We start from the raw sequence: 24,195 nt of genomic DNA, 5'->3' as shown, positions 1-24,195 counted from the left end.
GGAGCCCCGGGGCGGGCGGCGGGAGCGGCGGCCGAGCCTAGCGGGGCCCCCGGAGCCGCCGGTCCCCCGGGCCGCCCCGGGGCCGCCGGGCGCGTCATGAAGCCGGCGCGGCTGCTGCTGCTGCTGAGCGGGTGCGCGCTGCTGCTGGCGCCGGCCGTGCGCGGCTGCGGGCCGGGCAGGGTGGTGGGCAGCCGCCGCCGCCCGCCCCGCAAGCTCATCCCGCTCGCCTACAAGCAGTTCAGCCCCAACGTCCCCGAGAAGACGCTGGGGGCCAGCGGCCGCTACGAGGGCAAGATCGCGCGTAATTCGGAGCGCTTCAAGGAGCTCACGCCCAACTACAACCCCGACATCATCTTCAAGGACGAGGAGAACACCGGCGCCGACCGGCTCATGACCCAGGTACGGCCCCGCCGCCGCCCGTTTCTCCGCCCGCGCCGGGCACCTGCGGGCACCGGGGCTGCCCGGGAGCGCCCTGCGCCCCGCTCTCCTGGGGCAGCGCGGGCAGCAGCGGGGGAGCCGGCGCTGCGGCTTCCCCGTCCTGCCCCGGGCATCCCGGTGCCCGGCCCGGGCTGCTGGCTGTGCAGCGCGGGCAGCTCCCTTCGCCGGGCGCTGCAGAGCTCTGCCCCCTCGGCTGGGCTGGGCGCGCCGGACCCGGAGCTGGCAGCACGCTGCGCCTTGGTACGGCAGCACCCTGCTCCCGGAGCCGGCAGCACGCTGCCCCGCAAGCCGGCAGCACCCTGTCCTTCGAGATGGCAGCCCGCTGCCCCTCGGAGCCTGTGGCATCCATGCCTGCTGCACCTCGAGATCTGCCCTTGTGCCTCTCGAGCTGGCAGCACCCTGCTCTGCTGTCCCCCAACCCATGTCCCGCTGTCCTCCGAGCTGGCAGCACCCTGCCCTCCAAGCTGGCAGCAGCCTGCCCTGGTGCCCTCCGAGCCATGCCACACTGCCCCCGATCCGGCAGCATGCTGCCAAACCACCCCCGAGCCAGCAGTGCTGTGCCACGCTGTTCCCAATCGGGTAGCACCCTGCCCTGCTGCACCCATCCTGCCCTTGCCCCTCTGCTCTTTCTGCCAGAGCAGGCAGCCTGCCTGTTGGAGCCGAGGGGCACAGCAGACCATGGTGTGCTGGCAGGGAGGGGAGTAGGCAGAGCCGCAAACTGGGCTCCAGGAGTGCCCTTGCCGACCTTGTCCCCACTCTGTCGCCAAAACCCTGTGCCGTGCCTCAGTGCCCCTTCTTCCCGTGTGTCTTGGGTGGCAAAGAGTGCCCGATGTGGGCTGCCCTCAGCTTGCTGCGCTCAGGGACGGGGACAATCTGTTATTGCAAATGCCTTGTTGCAGTCAGCTTACAAGTGCTCTGGGCCAGCGGGAAGGAGGGGTGGGGGGGACAGAGGACAGCAGCGGAGGAGGGGGTGATGCTGGACGAAGGTTACTCTGTGTTTTAATATTGCCAGGAGAATGCCTGAGGGTTTCAGGAATGCAGATAAGGAGCCACACGGCCTTGCTAAGAAACCCGGCCACCAGCCTCAGCACTGGGTTACAGCCTGAGCGAGCTCCCGGGAGAGGCGGGGGGGAGCCGGGGCTGCCCCGCTGACCACTGCACCCCCCGTCTGGGGCTGGCGGGTGGGTAAGCGTGGATGACCATGGTGGTAGGTGCTGAGTGGGGCTCTGGCCGTGGTCTCTGGATGAGGTGTTGGTAACAACGGGAAGAGAAGAGGCTTGGGTGCTGGTTTGACAGCTCTGCAACCCCGTGTGCCCCAGTGACAGGTCCCTGAGGGCAGAGGCCGTAGTCCAGGGCGGTTCTCAGGATGGGGACTGCAGCAGAGGGAAAGAGACCCCCTGTGGGGCAGCACCAAGCTTGGGGAGTTGCACCAGTCATGGTTGCTGCTCACTGGAGCCCTGGGGCTGGGCTGGAGCCTGCATCCGCTGGGGAACAGCCTTGGGGATACTGAGGAAGTGGTGAGCTCCGCTGGTCTGTGCATCGGGGAAGCAGGTGACATCGTATTGCTTGAGTTGGAGGCAAGACAGTGCTTCTGGTGCATTTGCTCTTGACAGTGCTCCCACTGCCTGCTTTAACCCAGCCAGTGCCCCTCGGCACCCCTGGGAGAAGGAGGGCTCCGTGTCCCACCTGCCAGCCCCACACTTCCAGCTGTCCCACTGCCTTGTTGGCAGGGTACATGGAAGCTCCCTGGTCTTCTTGGGGTGCGCAAATGAGGGCTCTTACCCCAGCAGGGTCCCAGGCCACCACACGTCCATGCACAGATGGGTACCATGGTGCGTTGGGCAGCTCTGTAGGGAATTGTCCCCATTGCTATGGAGGTGGCATGACTTCTGGTAGCTTGCTGCCATCCCACAGCCCTCAGGGCTTGTCCTATGGTCCCTGGCTGTGGGAGATGCCCCCAGACATGGGAGCTCTGGCTCTGGCACCATGCCCTGTGTTGCTATGTGTTGGGAAAGGCCATTGACCCAACTCCTTGTCCCTTCCCCCAGTGTGCTGGCTTTTACTGCTGTTGACTCACTTCAAACCTGTTTTCTTTCCCCAAGTCCAAGGGTCTGGGTGTCCCAGGCAGCCGGAAGATGCCGCCTGCTTCGGGGGGTGGGTAGTGCTGCTCTCTGCCCGCCTTTCCTTTATCGTTTCATCTTCCTCAAGAATTCCAGTGTGTTTGCTCTCGCTGGTCCCACTCGGAGGTGCTGAGATAAGGCTGGAGGCAGAGCCCGCCTCACCTCTCCCCAGCAGCCTGGCCCAGGAATGTCCTGGGCCCCCTGCCCCCATAGAGTCCCAATCCCAAGCTTCTCCCTACCCTAGCCATCACCCGTTGCAGCCACTGTTGGCCCAACTGGCATGGAGACCATCCTTGCAGTGGTGAGGAATTTCTCATGGACACCTTGGGATAGGACTCTTGGCTTCCTTTGGGAGAAACCTCACCCTGGGGGGGAGATGCTCGTGGGACCCCTCTTTTCCTGGCCAGGCTCTCCTGGACATGGGGGTAGCTATGGCCAAGCCCACTCCATCCACAACCCCTCTGCTGAGACTGTGGTCACACCTGAGTGTCCTGCATACCCCCCCTGAGATGGCCCTGTGGTCCCTGCTGATTGTGCCCCATATTGGAGCTGTGCCCTTCCTTCCAGACCTGCTGCCTTCCCTAAAGGGGTTTGGCTTCCCCCACAGGATATGGTCCTGTCCCCAGGCTGGATACAAGAAGGGAGTTGCCAATGTTGGTCAGCAGGGAGAACATCTCTGCTCAGCCCAGACCAACATCCCCAGGGTCTCCACCGTGATGTGCATGGGACAGCACAGAGCCACCCAGCTCAGTGTGCTGGCACGGGGCCCTGTCCTGCATGTGGCCTGGGGGTGCCCAGTCACCTGTGCCACTACAGGGTCAAGCTGTGCCCCCCCACACACACTGTCACCACCCGCCTTCCCCCCAAACCCTGCTATATGCCTGGTGCATGGGTTTCAGCCTCTCAGCTGAGGACCAGAACAGTGCTGGTGAGCCGTGGCCAGGGCTCAGTGCCACATGGCTGAGCTTGGACATCCCACTCCAGCCTGGGGCCTGCAGGGCCCGTGGGCTACAGTGGCATTTCCACATCTTTGTCGTCACATTGCGAGACCTTGTGTTCATCCCCAGGCAGGAGGGGGACTGTGTCATGCAGGCAGACATGGTCACCCTGGTCCCCGAGGATGCTGTAGCCCCTCTGGGCTGTGCGTGGGGAGGAGGTGGGCTCTCCCTGCAGCCTCCGGCAAGCACAGAGCCTGCGGACAGCCCATGCCTACGGGTTCCTTGGTCCCTGCCTACCTGTTTGTGCAGGCAGCAGAGCCCCTGGGCAGGCAGTGCCCGTCCCTACCTGTTCCCTGCCCATCTGTGCCTGCTCCCTGCTGCCCATGCCTGCTCCCTGCCCATTGCTGCCTGCTCCTTGCCTGTCTCTGGCCATCCCTGCCCGTTGTTCTCTTCTCGCTGCCTCCTGTGCCTGCTCCCTGCCCATCCCCACCTGCTTGCCCTTGCCTATCACTGCCTGCTCCCTGCTTATCATTGCTTATCCCTGCCTGCTCCCTCCTCATAGTTGCCTGCTCCCTGCCCATCCGTGCCTGCTCCTTGCCCACTGCTGCCCTGCCCGCCCGTGCCTGCTCCCCACCCGTTAGTACCTGCTCCCTCCCCGACCCTCCCTGCCTGTCCCTGCCTGCTCCCTGTCCATTGCTACCTGCTCCCTGCCCATCGCTCCCCGCTCCCTGCCCGACGCTGCCTGCTCCCTGCCGGTCCCTGCCCGCTCCCTGCCCGTGCTCTGACACCTGCTGGCCACCAAAGGCACAGGCAGAGCCGCCCGTCCCGGCAGCCCGAGGGCAGGGTGCTGCGGGGCCCTGCCTGCCGCCGTGTGCCCAGCCGGGCAGGCAGGCAGGTGGGCGCTGCCCCGGGCAGGGAGGGGAAGGTGGGACCCTTGGGCTGGGGCTGCGGTGGCAGAGGCACATGCAGGGGACAAGGAAGCCCAGGTGGGTCCCGCCAGGAAAGGGTGGCCCTCCTCCAGGGGCTGGTGGCAGGCAGGGGGGGGACAGGGGTTGGAGGGTCTCAGTGTTTGTGTGCAGGCAGGGTGCCCCCGGAGGACAGAAGGGCTGGCAGTGAGGGCAGGAGGGGTGCCCAGAGTGGGGTGCTGGTGTGGGAGCAGCAAGGGGATGACTGGAGTGATGGCCTGGGGGATGCAGGGGGCATCACGGGCTCCTCGCCTGCCTCCAGCCCCAAACCCCTTTGCTACCCTTCTCTGTGGGGTCCCCGGGGGGCCGGGGACCTTGGGAACTGCTTGTGCCAAGTGGCACCACGGTTGGCACCACAGTGATGTTGAACGGGGACAAAAGTCACTCCCCTCCCTCCTCCTCCTCCCCTCACCTGGCAACTGTTTGTCCACCTTCCTAGCTTATCTGCCCACACCCAGAGAGCCGTGGGACGAGGGCAGAGGTGCTCCCCCACCCCATGTGGGGCAAAGGCCTGCCTGGCACTGCCCTTCCCGGGGCCCGGACCCTGCCAAGCACAAGCGGGTTTCCCCAAGAGCAGCAGTGCCCACCTCCTCTGGACGGGAGCAGGTGCCTGGGGATAGGGTGAGGGCCCATGTTTTTGGGGGGCAGCTTCCTGTGGAAGAAGTGCTGGGGCATTTCTGAGCCTGGGAGTATAGCCAGCATTGGGTTTTATAGCCCTGGCTCATGCTCGCCGTGACTGTGTCTCACGACCCACGACATCCTGTGGTGGGGAGTTCCAGCGCTGAGCTGGGCATCACGTGAAAATGTCCCCTGCGTTGGCTGGTTTTTAGGCTGCTGCCCAGTCATTTCATTTAATGCGTGACCGTGAATGCTCTGTCCTTCGTCCTGATTTTATAGCACTCTCTGGGACCCCCCAGCATCTCCTTTCTAGGCTGCACGCTCCTGGTCCATTCACCTGCTTTTGTGTAGAAGCTCCCGTATTGCTTTTCCTACACCTTTTCTAGCTCTCCTCCATCCCTTTTGCAGCAGGGGAAGGGACCAGAAGTGCAGGCTGTACTTTTGCAAGCCAAGCGCGCAGGGACTTGGTCCCTCCCTGAGATGCAGCTGTGGCTGGGGGAAGCGGGCAGCGTGGGGCGAGGCTGGGAGGGCTGCGGCGCAGGCATTTGGGGCTGGCATCCCTCTGCTTGCTGGGGAGGACCACAGCAGGCGGGGATGAGGCAGGGCAGTTACCTTGCTTGTGTGACCTCTATGGCCACCAGGTCTGGGGCTTTTGGGATCTGCTGCTGTTCCTCAGCCCTGGCTTTTCAGCCCTTGTGGCAGGAGAGGTGGAGGGGGCTTCACCCCACGTAGCTTCTGCTCTTGTGTGGGTTTGGTATTTCCCACGTGAGCAGAGGGTGGATGAAGCTATGAGACGGCCCAGCGCTGTGTCCTTGTGCCTCAGGACTTGAGGAGTGATACTAAGCAGAGCTGTGCTGAGGACTGGGCAGGTTGTTTCATTTGTGCCCACAGGCAATGCTGGAGATCCTCCCAGCCAGGAGGCAGCAGGGTCTCAGCTCCCACATCCTCCTCCTGTCTGCTGGAAGTCCCTGGGTCGGTGCTAGCACAGGGAAGGTGTCCTGGGAGCAGAGAGGGTATTTCACCCTGACCAAGGCTCTGCTGCCCAACAGGCTCTTCAATGAGGCAGGAAGTGGGGGAGAAATGGATGGGGGGATGGGTACCCTGTTGGGGTGCACACTCCTGTTGGGAGATGCTGTGTCAAACAAGGGGTTATTGGGCACTGCAGGGAGTCTGGAGGGCACAGGATGGACAAGGCGCCTCATGTTCTCACATCTTCCTCTGCTGGACCAGCCCCCAAAGGGTCTGAGGACCCAGAGAAGCTTCGTGGAATCATGGTGGGATACAACCTGCCAACCAGGCAGCTAACCCCCGCCCCCAAAAAGCTTTTACTGACTTGCCCCTCTGCCCTGCAGCGCTGCAAGGACCGCTTGAACTCCCTGGCCATCTCCGTCATGAACCAGTGGCCAGGGGTGAAGCTGCGGGTGACGGAGGGCTGGGACGAGGACGGGCACCACTCGGAGGAGTCGCTGCATTATGAGGGCCGAGCTGTGGACATCACGACCTCGGACCGGGACCGCAACAAGTACGGCATGCTGGCTCGCCTGGCCGTGGAGGCTGGTTTCGACTGGGTCTACTATGAGTCCAAGGCGCACATCCACTGCTCCGTCAAGTCAGGTAAGGCCAGGGGAGGGCAGTGAGCGGGGCCGGGGGCCAGCCCCCCCATTGTGGTGTGCCCAGGGAGCCTGGCTGGCTGAGTGGGGTGCTCCCAGGGGGTGCTGGCTCTCGCAGCCTGATTTCCCTGTCTGGGGCAGACAGTCAGGTGGGGAGTGAGTCACACACCTGTGGCCAGCAGTGCCATGGGGCAAATTCTCCACCTAGCTCCCACGGACCTGCATCCTGACCCACTCTCTCTACCCCCTTCCTTTTCCCACCCCACGTCCCCTTCTCTCCCACCCTGGCCCCCCAGTCTGCCCATCGCATCTGTCTCCCCTGTCCTTGCAGCCCCTTAGTGCCCAGCTGCCCACGCTCAGCCCCCTCCAGCCCTGCCCTCCTCCACTGCCGGCTGCTCTTGAGCTCCTGCTGTGGCAGCAGCATCTGTCCATCACTGACTGGCCAGGGCCGGCGATGGGGACACCCAGGCAGGGACGGGTGAGGGTGCCCTGGGGTGAGCTCTTCACTGTGCAGCGTCTTCTGCAGAGGGGAGCGGAGCTGGGGATTGCTGGGGGCAGGGGCAGCTGGGCTGGAATGAGGGGTGCTATCGTCGCTGGTGGTGTTTGCTTCCCCCCGTGCGGTGCAGTGGGTGGGGGACGGCTGCTCTCAGGCCCAGCCCGTGGCCTGGACAGGACTGCGTGGGGTGCAAGGCCTCCCGCAGCCCGGGAAGAAGCTGCCCTGCCCGGGGTGCTGCAGCCCCGGGCCCCGCGGAGCTCCCGCCGGAGCGACCGCGCTGGCTGCGTGCGGCAGAGGGCAGCAGTGGCCCACGCACGGCACCGGCCACGCAGGGCCACACTCACCCCGCGGCCACACCCCAGGAGAGGGCCGTGTTGCTGCCCGGATGCATGTGTGCCCATGTCGCGACAGGCTGGGAAGGGCTCTGCCTGTGAGTGGGCTTGCGTGGGCACAGAGGTAGCCTCGGCGGCTGCACCCACACCAGCACTGTGCTGGCACGTGGCTGCCATGCCAGGGAACCGTGCCTGCACCCAGAGCACTTGCACACGCGTGCACATGCATAGGGAGAGGGTTGTGGCTGCACACGTGTGCCCACAGACGTGCCCACACACCCATGTGCCGCGCACTGTGTGGCGGCAGTGCCGGGGCTGGTACACCGGTGCTGCCCCACGTCTCTTGTCCCTGGGCTCGGCTCCCACCGCACTCTGCCTGTCCTACTGCCCTAGCCCGCGGTCAGCGGCCTGACACCCCCAGACGCCAGCCTGCCCCCCCGCGCTGACCCGCTCCCCCGTGCCGATGCCAGGACGGGCACAACTCCGGCCAGCGATGGAGGTGGGGCGACCGCGCCGCAGAGAGGGAGCGACGCGCCCCCGAGGAAGAGGGACAAAGCGTGGGCGAAGGACCAGGTCTCCCACGGCCCAGGGTGCCCTGTGGGGCTGGCTGGAGGAGTGGGGCCAGGCTCCGAAGCAAGGACCATGACCGCAGAGCCTTGGGGCTGGCCAGAGGAGTGGGGCTGTGCCCCTGGAGAAGGACAGAGGCTCTTGAATCCCAGGATGCTCCCCTGGACTGACTGAAGAGGGACACCGTGACCCAGGCAGCAGACCGGGGCCCTGAGGCCCTGGAGGGCTTCTAGAGGCTGGCCACAGCCCTCTTGCTCCGCAGCAGCAGCTTGGGGCTCTGGGTCCCCCATATTTATCCCCAAGGCTATGGGGAGTCCACGGCTGCGTGGTGGAGGCTGTGGGGTGCATATCCTGACTCTCCCAGAGCTGTGTACAGAGGGCAGCCGGGCTGCCCCTGCCTCTTAGTAAATGGCTTTTATTTTTGTACGGATGGCCGCGTGGCCTGTTGTATGTATTACGTCTCCTCGGGTCCCCCCCCTGCAGCCGCGCACCCCTTCATGCCCAGCGCCTGTGCCCCCCGCTTCTGCCAGGTGCTCCTCTCGCCCTCCTGCCAGCCCCTTCCCACGGCTCTGCCGCCTGCCCGGGGATTCAAAGTGCAGGATTTGGGACCCGGCCTCCGGGGCAGGCACGGGGCGGACACTGCACCTCATCTGAGCAATAAAAGGATTGTGTCCCAGAGATGGATGCCTCTCTTCATGGGCCTGGGGGCTGGGATTTGGCTCTGCCCAAAACTGGGGAGGGATGGGGGGCAATGCCATCCGGGTGGGGACACTCAGGGCTTACATGAGGGAGCTGGGAGAGGATCCTGAGGGGGGCCGGGAGCTCAAGGCTGGGACCATGCAGGGCCAGGAGCAGGACCCTAGATGAGATGCCTCTGGCAGATGGTGGGAGGGCGTCATATAGACACTAAGATGGGGGTTGCTGGGGCTTGGGGGACCAGGGCTGCTGTGGGAGCTGAGCACCGTTCCTTGGGAGGTCAGGGTTCCTCTGCTAAGTGTCAGGATGGGCCCCTGGTGAGACTTGATGACTTGCTGCATCTTTTCATCTGGGGAGGGGTAGGACTGCTGTGCCACCATCCCAGGGGACAAGACCCAGAGAGTTTGGGAGCTTTACCCTGTGACAACTGCTAGAGAAGCTCTGCCCAGGAGGCTGGTGGCTTTTGCCTGATGATGGCCACAGGCTGTGACATCTCCCTGCAGCTCAGAGAGGGGGTCAGCTGGCATTAGCGATGCAGGGGCGAGCAGGCAGGAGAAGGGAGCCGGGCTGCAGCGCGGGGTGGAGGGGTGCTGGGGAAGGGTGCTGCACGCTGCACCGTTCCTTGTAGCATCCTCCCCAGTGGTACCCAAGCCCAGCACTGCCGGGGATGGGGATGCTGTGGACATGCAGGGTGCGACCGCGCACTCTGCTCCTCAGCCTGCTGCCAGCTCAGGGCTCTGCCTCCCCTCTTTCGAGCTTCAGGTGCCCCCTGGCCCTGCCTTGCGCATTTGGGGCTGTGGCTGTGTCCCGCTCTCTCTGCCAGGTGGGTTTCGGGACCTGGCTCTGCAGAGCAGTCCCAGCGCCCTGGCACCACAGTGGGGAGCAGGTGCTGCCATGCGTGGCTCGAGCCCCCGAGTGCCACCCCCAGTGACAGGGTGACAGGGGGAGCAGGCGCCCAGGGAGGCTGGACTGGTGGCTGGGAGTGTGTAGCGAACACGTGCACATTGGTGATGCCAGGGCAGGGTTATCATCCGGTGGGCAAAGCCGGGCAGCCTGGGAGGGTCTCTATGCGTCGTGGAAGGGTGATGGTGGGGGTCTGGCAGACGGGTAACCCTCCTGTCCTCTCTCTCCCCGCGCAGAGCACTCGGCCGCTGCGAAGACAGGGGGCTGCTTCCCCGGGCGGGCGCTGGCGACGCTGGAGGACGGTGCCCGGACACCGCTGTGGGCGCTGCGCCCGGGCCAGCGGGTGCTGGCGATGGATGGGGCGGGCAGGCCCACCTACAGCGACTTCTTGGCTTTCCTGGACAAGGAGCCCCGTGCCCTCACCTCCTTCCACGTCATCGAGACACGGGAGCCGCCCCGGCACCTGGCCCTGACGCCCACCCACCTGCTCTTCGTGGCCGAGAACGCCTCGGCACCCGCTGCTCACTTCCGTCCCACCTTCGCCAGCCGTGTACGCCCCGGACATTTCGTGCTGGTGGCGGCAGCGGGGGGCAGCTTGCAGCCTGCCGAGGTGGTGGGGGTGCGGAACCGGAGGGACGTGGGAGCCTATGCCCCGCTGACACGCCACGGGACGCTGGTGGTGGATGGCATGGTGGCCTCATGCTTCGCCCTGGTGCAGGAGCAACATCTGGCGCAGCTGGCCTTCTGGCCACTCCGCCTCTACCACAGCCTGGTGGGGTGGCCAGGGGCGCAGGGGGACGGCGTGCACTGGTACTCGGGGCTGCTCTACCGCCTGGGCAGGCTGCTCCTGCCCCCCGACAGCTTCCACCCACTGGGGGTACCCCGGGCGGAGAGCTGAGGGTGCGCCCCGGCCGCAGCTGGTGCTGCTGGTGGAGGTGGTGGCTGCGGGGCGGCTCACCGGGGATCAGCACCCCCTCCCAAAGCTGGGTGTCCATGGGGAGCTGCCTCCAGCCCTGCCTGCTCAGGGCACAGCCACCTCCCAGTTGGGGGGCACCGGGGCTCCCCAGTGTGCCTCCTCCATGCCCACCGCCCCTTCCTCACCCCTGTTCCTGGGGGCAGGGGGGAGGCACGAAGGGTGCCCCCTCGGACATGGGGGTGTTCCTGGCTGGATCCACATGCTGCTATTTGTGTGTGTGCGTGTGATGTGCGTGTGCGTGTGCAGAATTAGCTAACGACGGAGGTCTGGTAGACAAGGGGGAGTGGGAAGAGGAGAGAGCCCCTGGCTGCAGACTGCTCCCACGGGGCTCCCAGCCTGCCTGCACCCGGTGGGGAGCCTTTGGGAGAGGGTCTCCAGGGCCCTTTGCTGGACAGGCTGGGTGGGAGGGCAGGCGATGCCATTCCCACCCCTGGGACATGGCATCTGGGAGGAGGGTGACCCAGGTACTGGGACTGTGCCTTGCCCTTAGCCCTGACTGTGGGTGCAGGGGGGCACCCAAACCCAGCCCCTGTATGCCTGGGGTGCCCAAGCACAGGCAGGGCTGGAGGGGCTGGCATGGCTCTGGCACAAGACCCCTAACTTTGTGACATGAGTGCTGCTGGAGCGGGACCCCGAGCTCTGCCCAAAGCCAGACGGGCATGCCCGTGGGGACGCTGTGACAGCACGGGGGGCTCTGGCTGGCAAGAGGGAGCTGCGGAGGCAGGCGTGCGGGCAGGAGGGTGCGAGTGCCAGCCAGGCATGGGCACACACTGGTGGGAGAAGGGGTGGGGAGAAGCCTGCTGGAGCCAGGGGAAGGAAAGTGGCTGGGGAAAGAGCACTCCCTCTCTTGCCTTCCCGGCATCCCGCCATGAGCTGGCTCAGCCCAAAGCCATGCCCTTCCCACGCCAAAGCTAAAAAAACTCCCCAAGCTCCAGACCCTGCCTGGCCTGACCTCCCTGACCCCCCGAGCACCCCAAACCCTCAGGGTAACTCATTGCTGCTCACCCGCTCCCGGGACCTGGGGGGAGTCCCATCAGAGCTGCAGCCACGGTCCCCGCCACAAAATCCTAGCTACAGCCTCAGCCTCCCCTGGCTCCAAGTTAGCGGAGGTGAGGGGACTGGGGAGGGCTGTGACCCACGTCCCCCCTGCAGCATCACGCGTCTTAATATTTATTTATCTGCTCTTTGTATGTACCATAGATGGGAGGCAGCGTGGGCGCGTGCAGGGTGAGACGGGAGCAGGCGTGGGGGAAAGCTGTTTGGGTGGGGGGGATGATTTTTTTTTTTAAAAAAAACAAAAAGCAGAAATTATTTAAAGATTATTTTAAAGCACAGTTTTTATGGTGATTGTTGTCCAGGGCAAAGTGAGAGAGCGCGAGCACGGCCGACAGCAGGTGTATTTTTGTCTCTTCACTGGATGTACCTTTCCTGGTTGGGGTCACAGCCCAATAAATCCATCGTCTCCCAGGCGGGCACTCCGAGCTCTGATGTGGGGAGGGCAGCCAGGAATCGGGGACTCTTACTGCCCATCATAAACAGGACAGGGCTAGAGGGCATCTTGTGCTTCTCTAGAAGCAAGATTTGGCCACCCCAGTGCCCCCCACCAGTAAGGGTGAGCTCTCCCTCCCCACTCCCCCATACCCAGGGGAGGTGGGCAGCCGGAGGCTGCGGGAGTGACCCAGCCTACATGGGACCAAGCTGTCATTGGGGCCACCTGGAAACTAGGACAAGCAGAGCAGGATGTAGGAGGGACAGCCACCATGGGACTGCCGGGGACACCTCTCCATCCCCGTCTGGGCCCATCACCCCAGTGCCTGGCCACGCTGGGACACCCTTCCCCACCATTTCCATCACCACAACACCCACTAACCCAGTGCTCCCAGGGAAGATGGACCTCCTACCCTGTACACTGGGTTTCCAATGTCACTAGCGCTAGTCACTGCTGGCTCTGTCCCCTCGCCCCTTGCCAGCCCTATCCCCCCCCACCCCATCCTAATGCCAGCAGAAGGGAAGACCACGACCACCAGCCAGCTCCCCACAGAGCCTCCCCATACTTATCCCACCCACAGACCCCTCTCTGCACCCCCTGCCCCATCTCCAAGCTGCCCTGCCCTGGTCTCCCCAGGGGGGCTGGGAGCGGGGTCCCCCTCAGGGCTTTCCCTGGACCCCACAGCATGGCAAGTGCAGAGCAATTCAGCAGCAGGCTGTCAGCGAGGGCCCTCATCACTGCGGCTAATTTAAGGGCTCTGCGAGGCGGCTGAGCTAATTTAATTAGGTTCTTATTACAGAGAAGGACAAATTGGTCCCCGGGGGGGCCACGGGGTCAGGCTTTCGAGAGGCGCTTTATGGAGTGAAATTTCAATCAGGCTGTCGTTGCAGGCACGGCGGGGGGAGCTGGAGGCAGGGGCTGCTTGGGGAGAGGATGTGCCCTTTGGGGTGCCCCGTGGTGCTGTGGGCAGCCCATCTCCAGGCCCAGGTTTTTAGGGTATCAGTGAGTATGGGGGAACAGCTCTTTGCCCCGTTAGGAGGATGCTGCAGGGTATTGGGGGGCTGCTTTGGGGTGGAAGCAGGGAAAGTGGAGGGGGTCCTGGCTCTGGGCTGGCCCCAGGGCAGTGAGAGGAAGGGGAGACACCCATAAATAAGATTCTGGGATCTGTCTGAAGCCCCATTAACAGCTCCCTAGTCCCATAAAGCCCCATGGCGAGGACAGTCAGGACAAAATGATGTCCGGCTGACAGACAGGATTTATGGGGGGCTCTTCCTTCCCCCCTCTCTTGTCGCTCAGCCCCAGGAGAGCTAGGGCGGCCTGGGTGCTGCCCTACTGCTCGTGGGCACCTGAAGCAGTCCCGTCTCTCAGGGTGCCAGTCCTGGGCAGGGGGATCTCACCAGGGTCCCGCCTGGCTGATGATGGATGGGGATGCTGGTGGGTGGCCGGCAGAAGGGCCGGGCTGGAGGGTACCACAATGGATGTCCCTCCATCAATTTGTCCTCATTACCATGTGAATGGTGGGCGGGAGGCAGAGGAAGGGCATGTGGTGGCAGGAGAAACCCCCCACATGCTCCCATCTGGGGTAGCATGTCCCCCACCCCCCTCCAACCCTGTCTGATCGTGTTAAACCAGCGCCAACACCCCTCGGCCCCCAGTTGAGGGGAGGAGAGGTACCACCCCCTATTCAGAGCCTTGAAAAGGCTACAGGGTCCGGCGCTGTTAACAAGGGGGGACGCTGTCCCCATCCCCGCCTCTCCCGTCTGTCCCTCGCGCCCTGGCCTTCTGCTGTGGCAGCACCAGCCAACCCCGCTCCCGGGCCCAGGCTGGCACGTTGGCTGCTGGGGTCCCGGCAAGGGGTGGTGGGGGGCGTCAGGGCTCAGGGAGTGGGAGTGGAGCACCCCGAAAGCATCTCCTGTTTGTGGGGAACTGCACCTTTGAGCGGCGCGGGCAGGGCACGACAGCAGGGTGGGGATCCTGCGGCAGTTCAAGACCAAACCTTCCCCACGGAGCGGGGAATATCTCCGGGCAAGGAGGTGGTTTGTCCCCATCGTCTGGGGGCTCTGGGTCCAACCAGGTTCCCATGGCCTGGGCGGTGACAGTGATGGGGGGGGTTACCCCGAAATATCTTGGCCTGCGGGCATCGGTACAGCAGGTTGCAGGGATCCTCCTCCCGGCAAGGGCGGACCGACCCATGGTTGCCCCCCCAAAAAAGCCCAGGAGAGGCTGCCCGGCCCGGCTCAGTCCCGCACGCTGCCAGCCGGCGTGTGCCCGCAGAGGGAGCCCGTACCCGCCTCCCACTCTCACTTGCATTAGCTTAATTTAGCGTAATGGCTTTTCGGAGTGCTGCTGCTCCGGGGGCAGGGGCAGGACCCTGCTCCCTGCAGCGCTGTTAGGGGGGAGTCCCAGCGCCCTGGCCCCGGGCCCACGGGAGCCCCAGGACCGTGCGTGGTGTGGGCTGCAGAGCCCATCCTGCGCCCCAAATGCGTCCACCACCTCCCCCTCTGCCCCGAGCCCCCCACCTCCTGCCCCTCTCTCAACCGTGGCACTCGTGTGGGGACAGCGTTGGGAGCCCCCCCCTCCACTGCAGGGGCTGCCTGCCCCTCCCCAGAGCCCCTCTGCCTGCGCTTGGCAGCTTCCCCCGGGCAGATGGAGGTGCTTTAGCAGGCAGCAGCCTCTGGGAGTCACAGCACAGCCCGCTGTGCCAGTACAGACACGGACAGACAGACGCACACATCCACTCCCTACACATACCTTTATCCCCTGGACAGACACATGCCCACCACCTCACCGGTCGGGCTTGAACGCCTCCCGGCTCTCAGCATCGCCATCCAATCCCCCAAATTACTCTCTCTCCAGCCCAGATACTTTATATGCCAGGCAGTGTCTGAAGCACCCAGGTGTCTCTGTGTCCCCAGTCTCTGTCCCCTCCAGGGACAAGTGGGAGACATGCACATGGCCCATGGTGACAGCATGGGCACTGTGAGGACCACAGGACACAGGCACCCTGGGGTAGTGCCCACCTCTGCAGTCATGGCCACCCCATATCTCCCAGGTGCAGAGAGCACCCTGGACCCACGGAGGGGGCTGACACCCTCTCCCCTCACCCAGGGTGAGCCCTGCCAACCCTCCCACTGGAGGGGCACCCTGTAGCTCCCTCTCCCACAGCACGGGGTGCGGAGCTAACACACCAAAGCCTGCCTTTCCGTTCCCGTATCCCCTCCCTGGTCAGCAGGACCCATCCAGCACCCGCTGCGGTTCCTCACTGCAGGGCAGGCAGAGCTGGGGGTGATGCTGGTGGTCCCCTGCCCTCCGTATAAGGGAGGCGCAGGCAGGGGCGGCTGGGGACCGTGCGGGGGGTCTGGCAGTCGGCATCAGCCATTACCTCATACACTGTCCCAGTATGAGATGGGGGGCTCCGAGCACCACGGGAGCAGCCGGCAAGATACGGCCCCAGGGGAAACCCCGCAGCCGTCCGGCACTGACCTTCCACGAGTGGCTCTGGGGTGCCCCAGGCACCGGGTCGGGGGGTGTGTGAGTATGCGCCCACGTGCAAGGGACGAGCAAGAATCTAATCAGGGTCCTTTTCCTTAATAAATCATTCGTCTTGATCCAACGCCCTCCTTCCTGCTCTAATAACTCCCGGCACTGGGCCCCACAGCCACAACAATGCGGCTAATGGAACGATTTATTTTCATAATGGTGCTGGTGGGGAGAAGGGGTGGCTGGGGTGGGGGCTGCACGCTCCGGGGCAGGAGTTTCTAATTAGTGAATGAAATTTGATGTAAGGCTGGAGGAAGATGGATTCGCTGCCTGACAAGAGGCCTTTCAGCTCATCAAAGCACCCAAACAGGGAGGTAAATTAAATTATTTCTAATTCTTCACTAACCTCCAGGGAGTCACCCTTCCACCAGCAAAAGGTGGGTCCGTTCCTGAAATGAAGAGGCACTTGAAGGACTGGGGTTGGGTGGAAGGGACCTGGCTCTGTGAAGGGATGGGGATGACAAGATGGGATGGGATGCGGACGGGGTGGGACAGCAGAGCAGGACAGGCTGCCACTGACTTTGCTGGAAGAATGGGGAGGGAAAAGGTGATTATGGAGGGAAGAGTTGCAAATCGTCAGTAAATAAACCACTCCAGGGACTAATGACTAATTTGCAGCAAGTTTTCCATCCATGCCTGTCACCTAACCAGACCCGGAGCAGGGCTGAAATGCAGACGGTGCTGGTATGGAGCAGAGCAGCCCGGCAGCGAGGAAACGGCATCCCAACCCTCAGGGGGTTTGAGCAGGGACAGCACTTGCTTTTGAAAAGGTGACTGATGCTGAAGCAGGCGAAGGTTGCAGTGCAGGGGAATGTTTCAGCAAAGACCCTTGTTCTCACGGCTCTGTACGATTTGAGGCCAATGCCAGTGACGTTAATGCTCGTGGCGTGAAAGCTGTTCTTGGGATGAGCAGTGTTTTTTTCTAAATCCCCAGCTCCTCGAGTCCTGTGATGGAGACTCAATTTTTACAGAGAATAAGTGTGCTCCCTCCTAGCACTCCTGCTTGCAGAAGGACCTTGCAGTGCCAACCTGCCACCGGCCTAGATGTCCCCAATGCCAGAGTGCAAAGAAAAAGGCTCGGTGCTATGGCTGAAACCAGCCCCTGGCTCTGCCTGGAGCAGGGAGCATTACAAGCTGCTCCAAAAGCACCCGAGGCTGCCCCACAGCTCCCCTCCCTGCGGGGCTGAGGGAGCCCGGTCAGGGACAGCAGGCAGGTTCCCAGGGGACTTTCCGTTCAAAATCATGGTCTGCATTTCCCACAAGATCTCCACACACTAACCACGCTCGGCACCGCCGAGCAGCCGCGGTTGCAACACAGCCCGGGAAGGGAAATAGGGGGAATAGGGGGGCTGTGTCTTATTGCAAGGGGCTGGGGAGGCGCGGAGGGGGGCCGGGGCTCTGCAGTGGTGCCGGGGGCTTGCTGCAGGCTGGGGAGCGTGGTCCCCTCCCCGCGGCTGAGCTAGGTGGAGCTGGGACAGGCGCAGAGCCGGCTGTGCTGACCCAACACTCCAGGAATTTAATTTGTTTAATATATTCCCTGGGAAAGAAGAAAATAAATAAGTGGCACCTTGCGTGCCCCCATGTCTCACTCTCACAACAGAGGTGTCAGCTTAACGAGCCGAAGCCCTCAGCCTGATTAACCAGCCGCTGCTCCCGCTAATAGGGAGCCGCCGAGCAGCGTGATTGATGTACAGAGAGCATTAGCCCCCGCAGCCTGGCGCTGGGCTGCCGGGTGGGGGCACCGTGCCCGCCCCAGCTCCTTTGCTCCTGCCCTCTGTACCCAGGCCCAGGTCAAGGGCAAGTCAAAGGCTCCCTCTTGCCCTGGAGCAGATCGTCCTGCCCCACCGCTCTTTGGCGCAGGCAGTTCACCGGGGGAGATGGAGCTGGGGCTGCTTTTGCCTCTAGGGGCAAGAAGATGCTGGTGGCTTCCCACTGGCTGTGGGACTGTGCGGCAGCTCCTCAAAATAGGGGCTGAAGGCCAGGGATGTGCAGAGGTTTTGTGCTTTGCTCTAGGTCTCGGCCACGCTCTCCCCCATGGGCTGGGGTAGGGACGCTTGGAGACACTGAGGCACAGGGATGTGCTGGAGGCCGTGGTGACAACCCAGGGGGAACCCATGAGTCTTGGCAGCTCCTTCAAGGCTTTAATCCACCGAGCCCTTACCATACTACTAGGAAGAAAACCCAAACGTCCTGACCCTGCCTTGTCCCATCCATCCTATGCTCAGTCCTTCTGCGGTCCTGCTTGCCTGTCCCTCTATCTGTCCCCCCCATTGAGGTGTCCCTGGGTCTCACTGCAGAGATGTCACCTGCTCCCGCCATTCCTGTCCCATGGCACCACCACCCCCTGCCCCCGCCTTGGGAAAGGGTTAATCAGCAGCCAGGGAGACAGGGTAATAAATGGCCGTTATCTCGTTAATGAGCTGACATTAATTAGAGCCCAAGGTCCTGGGAGGAGCAGCTGATTTATCCAGTCACCCTGGGAGCAGGTTAGGAGCTGACTCCATGGAAAGGCCATTAACAGGGAAGAGGTGAGGCTGTGCTGCTGGGGGGGGGGGGGGGTGTCACCCTGCACCCATCCCTGTACTATTCCCCCAGCCCAGCCCTGGCTCTCTTCCTTCCTAGGGAGCAGCTCTGGCCTTGGGACAAGACCCAGTGAAGCAAAACCAGAAGATCCTGGAGGTGACAGGAAAAAGCAGGGCTGGGGGATGTGCCAAGCGGTGGGGGTGCTGGGGGGAGGAGAGTCTGGCTGTGCCAGGGACATGGGGCACTGGATGCAATGTGCTGGGGTGGTGTGCTGGGGAAGGGCTGTGGGAGCGGGCACAGGGAAGCAGCAGGAGGGATGCTGTGTGTTCAGTCACTTCCCTGCTTTCCTGACCGATGCTGGGCTGTGGGGGATGCTGGCTGTTTAACATCTCCCCCCAAAACCAAGGCCTGGGGTGAGGACAGACACTGAAGCTGAGCCCAGGTGCTGCCAGAGCTCGTTTTGGGGGCAGTAGGGTGGAGGAGATCTCTGGGTGGGTGCTGTGGGCTCATGGTGTTTCAGGACCTAAGAGGAAAGGGGTCGGGGCTAATGGGACTGGAAATGTAGCAGTCAGACCCTGGGTCCTTGCAAGAAATAGATCTGAGCTGACGGTGTGTCCCTGTCTCTCCAAGCCATGCATTTACAACGGGACAAGCAGTCTGTCCCCAAGCCTGAGCACCTCTGTTGTGCATCGCTGCATCCCAGAAGGCCGAGCCAACAGCAACCCCTGCCTGTCCCCTGCAGCCATATTGGCCTGATCCTGCAGGATGCTGGTGCCCCAGCCCTTCGCTGGCTGGGGTGTGTGCTGGGATCAGGTGTGACACTTCAGAGCTGCCCTGGCTGTGTCTGCTGGGGGCAGGCACCCTCCCTGCCCTGCAAGCCTTCCCATGCTGGTTTGCCATCCCCCTGCTCCAGGATGGGAGCTGTTAACATGTTTTTCTGCTCAGCCTTCCATGTCCCATCAGAGATGGGGCTGCTTATTTAAGCAATTGCTTGGCTAAACAAACAGCTGCTCAGGAATCCCTGCAGGAGGCCTGTCTAGGAGGGACTGAGCTGTGTTTGCTTTGCCTGTTAACCCCTTTGCTCGGGGCAGGTACCTGGGGCTCGGTGGGGAGGAGGTGTGAAGGCTGAGTAAGGTGGGCAGGGGGAGCTGTGTACCCCACCAAGCCTGTGCAGTGGCAGGGGGATGGAGGCACACGAATTTCTGCCTTCCAGGACAGATCCCTGCCTGTCGGACTGAGCAGCTGATGTGCTAGGATGGAGAAGCCCTCGGGAGCCTGTGGCTGGCTTGGAAGTCCCTGGGGCGGGCAGGAGCAGGCAGACCCACACGGGAGGGGATGCAGGCAGGGACAGGGCATGGCAGTGACTGAGCACAGCACCCCTGGAAGCAGGCAGGGAGGTGGCTTCAGCGACTTGGCTGGCACTTGTCTCCTGCCATCACCAGAGCAGGGGGAGACCCCTGAACACAGCTGAGGAGCCCTGCGAGCATTTCTGTAGGGCTCTGTGGATGGCCACTCTGCTCCCACAACAGCAGTGTGGATGCCTCTGCCAGTGTTTCTGCAGAGGGGACGGCCACCAAGCAGCCTGGGACCCTGGGGCTGGCTGTGCCAGCTCTCACACAGGCTGGGCTCAGCTCCCACTGCAGCAGGGCTGATTAAGACCCATTATCTGGTTGGTTAACTGGCCCCAGGCCGCTCACAGGTGACTTCAACTGTTCATTTAGCCACAAATCACCACGGGGCTGGCAGTTTATTTACCTTCCCCACCAGCCTCCTGTGGCTTCCCAGACTCCAGAGATAGCGAGTGGCCCTGCTGCGAGGGGCAGGGCAGCATCCTTCTGCGGGCAGTAGTCAGAGCTCCCACAAAACCTGGGACACCCCAAACTGGAACAGATCAGGGGCTCTTATACCTAGCGCTTCTCACCAGGGGCTCAGCCTGCTCTGGGCTGGAGGCTGCAGAGCGTGGATGAGAGTGGGACGCTTCTACAGCCCCTCTCATGGGGGAATGGCTGGGAAAACACCTGAGAGCAGGCTTACAGCCTGTGTCTCCAGCATCGGTGATGCTTCTGGGCTGTATTTCGCCACTAGCTGGCTTGGGACTTCTGAGTGTTGCAAGATGACCTGAGGCACCAGGGCCAGAGCAGCAAGATCCACTGCTTCCCGAGAGATGCTTTAAACAAGGTTGTTGCACTGTAGGTCTGTTACAGGGAAGTAATTTCTAAAGATGGAAAGCTCTGGGGGCTGTGACTTGGGGAGTAGTTAATGCTTAGCAAGCAGGTACAGCCACCCTGGGGACAGGGAGCTCTTTCAAGGCTTGAAAGCTATAGCCTGGGCAGAAATCAGGGTGCCTGCCACCTCTCTGGGATGGGCTAAGCACACTGGTTCCTGCATCAGTCCTTGTCTCAAAGGTAACTTCTATTGACTTGAAGGCAGGAGGTGACCCAAACCCACCGGAAGGACCTGGTGCTAAATTGTGCATCTAGGAACAGCCAAAATGACAGGATAGGCAGAAATCAAGATACAGTCCCAGCATGGGTCATGTCTTCATCTGATGTCTGGGATAAGGACTTGATCCTGGGAAAAAGAAAGTCTGATCCCAGTCGGTAATTTTTTTATCAGGGTATGGATTTTCCTCGGCACCCTTGACTTTGATCTTGGGGCAGTTGGGTTTGCTGAGGGATATTAAGTTGCTTCCCAAGGTGACACTCGGGAAGTGGCAGGGCTGTAAAACTGAACTGTGCTCCCAAATACTACCTGTGACACCCATGACTCGTTTCTGAGAGCTCAGGCACTGCTGGCAACAGGTTGGGGAAGTGTGAACTGCTGTAGGTAGTGTTGTGGGTGTCTACAGATGCCGAAAACTTGTGTGCACCAGAGCTGGGTGTCTTTGGTGGCCATGTGGGTGTTTGCACTTCTAGTTTTACTCCTGCTGCTTGACCTTGCATGGATGGAGACAATCCATCTCTCAGCAAAGAGAGCTCTAGTTGTCTAGCTGGGCACCTTCACATCAGCAATAAAAGGCTTTGCAGGGCTTATATACACCCACATAGATGCTGCTGTGGCTGCTGCATTCAGGTGGCTGAAGAGAGACCAGGCTCTGAACGTCCAGCTGAGGCACATCCAGAAAATCCCCCCAAAATGCATGGACAAATGAAGGAATCCCAGGAAGCCCTGGGCTGTGTAAACGCTCCTGGTGCTGCCCATTGCCCAGCAAGTGATCAGGGCCCTCCCAGAGAGGTGAGGGAGCTGAGGAACCTCGCTGCTGCCTGGGCAGCGTGGACCTCCCACTAGTCTGCACTTGCTGGACAGGAGTAGAATAAGTGGTTAAGTGTGGAGGCACCTTTAGGGCACAGTTAACATGAGGTGCATCAGGCAGGGGACAAATGGAGATGGGGTGGGCTTGAGCCATCAAGGGATGTGGAGATGGGAGAAGCACCGTGGCTGGTTCAGAGCTTCGAGTTGGTCCGTCTAGCTCTGTATGGGGCTCAGGAGATCTGTCCTGGATGTGCCCAAGATCTTCCACAGCAGCAAGATGGTGTTTCCTGGCCTGTTTCACAGAGCTGGTCACCTCGGGAGGGATCTGCTACCACTGGGTGAGCAGAGGAAGCCCTAGGGTAACAGCACAGGGTGAGCTGTGGGGGACTGGGAGCAATATGGTGCTGGCTGGGAACATCCCCCCTTAAACTCCACCTCCTCCTGAACTGTAGTAGTTTCCTGGGGCAGCTCCTGTCCATAGTGCCCTGCACCCCCAGGCCACGGGAACGAGCTGTCTCTCTGGCTGATATCATGGGGTCTGCTACCTGTGGCTGATGTTCCGGGTTGCCCTCGATCCTCTGTGGAGGAAGGGTGCTGGGCAGAGGTAAGGGGCCAGGCCACAGTCACATTCACTTATTACAGTCCTCGGATCTAGTTAGCAACCAGGTGAGCTGTCACCAGAGGACCTGACGGATGGGGAAGAGAGTTCCCTCCTTCCTGAGGCGGGAAATGAAGCTAATCAGACCTCAGACACCTTAATCCAGCTCTGATCTGATTAATGACCCTGAAGACTGTGAACTCATCAGCACCCTGGCATCTATCACTGCCTACATCCCGCCCCTTCGGCCGGCCACCGCCCGGCATGGCTCTCCTGTGCACAGCTCTGGGCTCCGGCTCTCTGCCCTGCATGGCGTGGGCTGCGTGCCGGCTGCTCCTGCTCTGGACAACCCTCTTGCAGGGTCCCAGTGTCTGGGTTTGACTCGCCTGGAGGAGGGAACTCCCTCCATGATTTTCCTAGATTTCTTTATTGGGATGATTCCACCCAGGTTTTATGGCTGGTGTCTGCAAAGATTTCTTGCTTGCGCAATTCAAAGGCTGCAGCTTGGCTGCTTGTACTCGCATCACCCTGGGATCAGTGAATTGGGCACCAGTCTGGGCTGCTGATCCTTGCAGGAGTTCCTTGTCTTTGGGGAGCCTCCTTGGGTAGTTGTGCCTCAGTGCAGCAGCCCCAATCTCTGGCCCGGGTCTCAAGGCATGTTCCCTGTGCAAAGCTAACAAGCCATCGCAATCCTTGGAGCCAGTCCTGGGGACTCAGGTAAGGAAGCGGTGGCTCCTCCCTTGCCACTGTCACCATTGCAGGCTGTTGACCTGCAGCGAAGAGTTGTCCTACCTCCGCTGTGCCCTCTGTTCCCTGGATACTTGTTGCAGATTTCCCCTGTGCTTGGGAGCCAGGCTGCTCCATTCCTCCCCAAATCTTGTCCTGCCCATGCCTACTGCTTGGCAGGGCTGACTACTCACATGGGGGGAGACGGAAGGGGCTTGGGGTCCTTTTGCTTGGCAGGGACATCGGCTTCTGTCCTGGGAAAGCAGAGGGGGATGGATTTGGTGGGGAAAGCCCTACAGCCTCCCTGATGGTGGAGAGAGGGTCTAGCAGCAAGCATGGGGTGCTGGGGGTGGAAAGGGACACTGTTCCACCTTCAGTACCCTCTGTCAAAGTATGGTGTGTTACTGTGGGGTGACATCCACCGCAAATCCCCCGCTGAGCAAATCCAGCCCTGGGCTGTCCATGGGGCTGATTCCTGCTCTCCTCCCTCCAGGGAGGTAGCCGGGAAAGGGCTGTTGTGTGCCTGTTCCCACACAAGGGTTTGAGGCCACCCAGTGAAGCTCGTGGGTGCCGGGCTCAGGCAATGGAAGGAGGAAGTTGTCCCACACATGGGACCTTTGGAGCTCCCTGTACTGGGGTGATGTGTGTGCAAGGAGCTCAGCGGGCTCCAGACCAGACTGGATGGGCCCAGGGAAGAGAAGCCCCTGGGGTTATGGAGCAGAGAAAGCACAGGAGGCTGAGGAAGGCCCCATATGCCCCTGCCTTTCTCCTCCCTGGGCATCTGCTTGCAGCTTGTGTGGGACACAGGATACAGGGGGGTGGACCCATCTTTTGCTCAGGGAATACAGCAGTACTGTAAATGCTGAAGGGGGAAGAAATACAGGGATGGGAGCTCCCTTCAGCCATTATAATATTTAGGCAGGCTAATAGCGGCTGCCTCACTTACCTTCCAAAGAGCAGGACCCATTATCAGACACAAACAAGCAGAGGCTTGTCTCACTGTGTCAGCATGACACAAAAAGGTGGGACCCAAGGACAGACAGATGCAGACCCTCGATGCCAGAGACCAGACATGCACTTGCACGCACTCTGCCTCTCCCTGAAGGCCAGTGCCAGGGGGTCTGGGCCAGCTCTGCTCCTGCCTATCCACATCTCCCAGACCAGCCAAGGCTTTCCTCTCTGCACTTCCCCGGTGCCACTCTCCAAGCTGAGTCTTGTCTGGGAATGGTAAGACCAGGCAAATGAGTAACAATCTGCTTGTAGGCACCTGCTCTGTTGGCATCTTGGACAGACATGGGTGACGGAGGGTGGTGGCCCCTGTGTGTGTCTAGCTCAGGTTCACTGAGAAACAGCACAGCTGGACATTGCCGGTGATCCCGGCGCACAGGGTGCGGAGGGACCTGCTGGG

General features: G+C 61.9%; 1 protein-coding gene across 1 annotated transcript; it reads left to right on the top strand.

Moving 5' to 3' along the window:
* Positions 1 to 96: 96 nt before the first annotated feature.
* Positions 97 to 10,581, top strand: IHH (Indian hedgehog signaling molecule). The gene is made up of 3 exons (XM_075153938.1): positions 97 to 399; positions 6,432 to 6,693; positions 9,920 to 10,581. Exons 1-3 carry the CDS (start codon positions 97 to 99, stop codon positions 10,579 to 10,581), a joined length of 1,227 nt encoding a protein of 408 aa, XP_075010039.1.
* Positions 10,582 to 24,195: the final 13,614 nt, after the last annotated feature.

This window comes from Calonectris borealis, chromosome 6, assembly GCF_964195595.1.
Source record: "Calonectris borealis chromosome 6, bCalBor7.hap1.2, whole genome shotgun sequence".
In the NCBI taxonomy this organism is placed as follows: Eukaryota; Metazoa; Chordata; class Aves; order Procellariiformes; family Procellariidae; genus Calonectris; species Calonectris borealis.
Note: the sequence above shows the minus strand (reverse complement) of the source record. Positions and strands in the feature narration are given on the sequence as shown.

What these genes read in the sequence shown, in the direction of transcription:
- IHH (XM_075153938.1), top strand. Translation starts at nt 97, where the DNA reads ATGAAGCCGGCGCGGCTGCTGCTGCTGCTGAGCGGGTGCGCGCTGCTG. An exon ending in CCGACCGGCTCATGACCCAG is followed by an intron (nt 400 to 6,431) that starts GTACGGCCCCGC and finishes TCTGCCCTGCAG; the next exon opens with CGCTGCAAGGACCGCTTGAA. An exon ending in CCACTGCTCCGTCAAGTCAG is followed by an intron (nt 6,694 to 9,919) that starts GTAAGGCCAGGG and finishes CTCCCCGCGCAG; the next exon opens with AGCACTCGGCCGCTGCGAAG.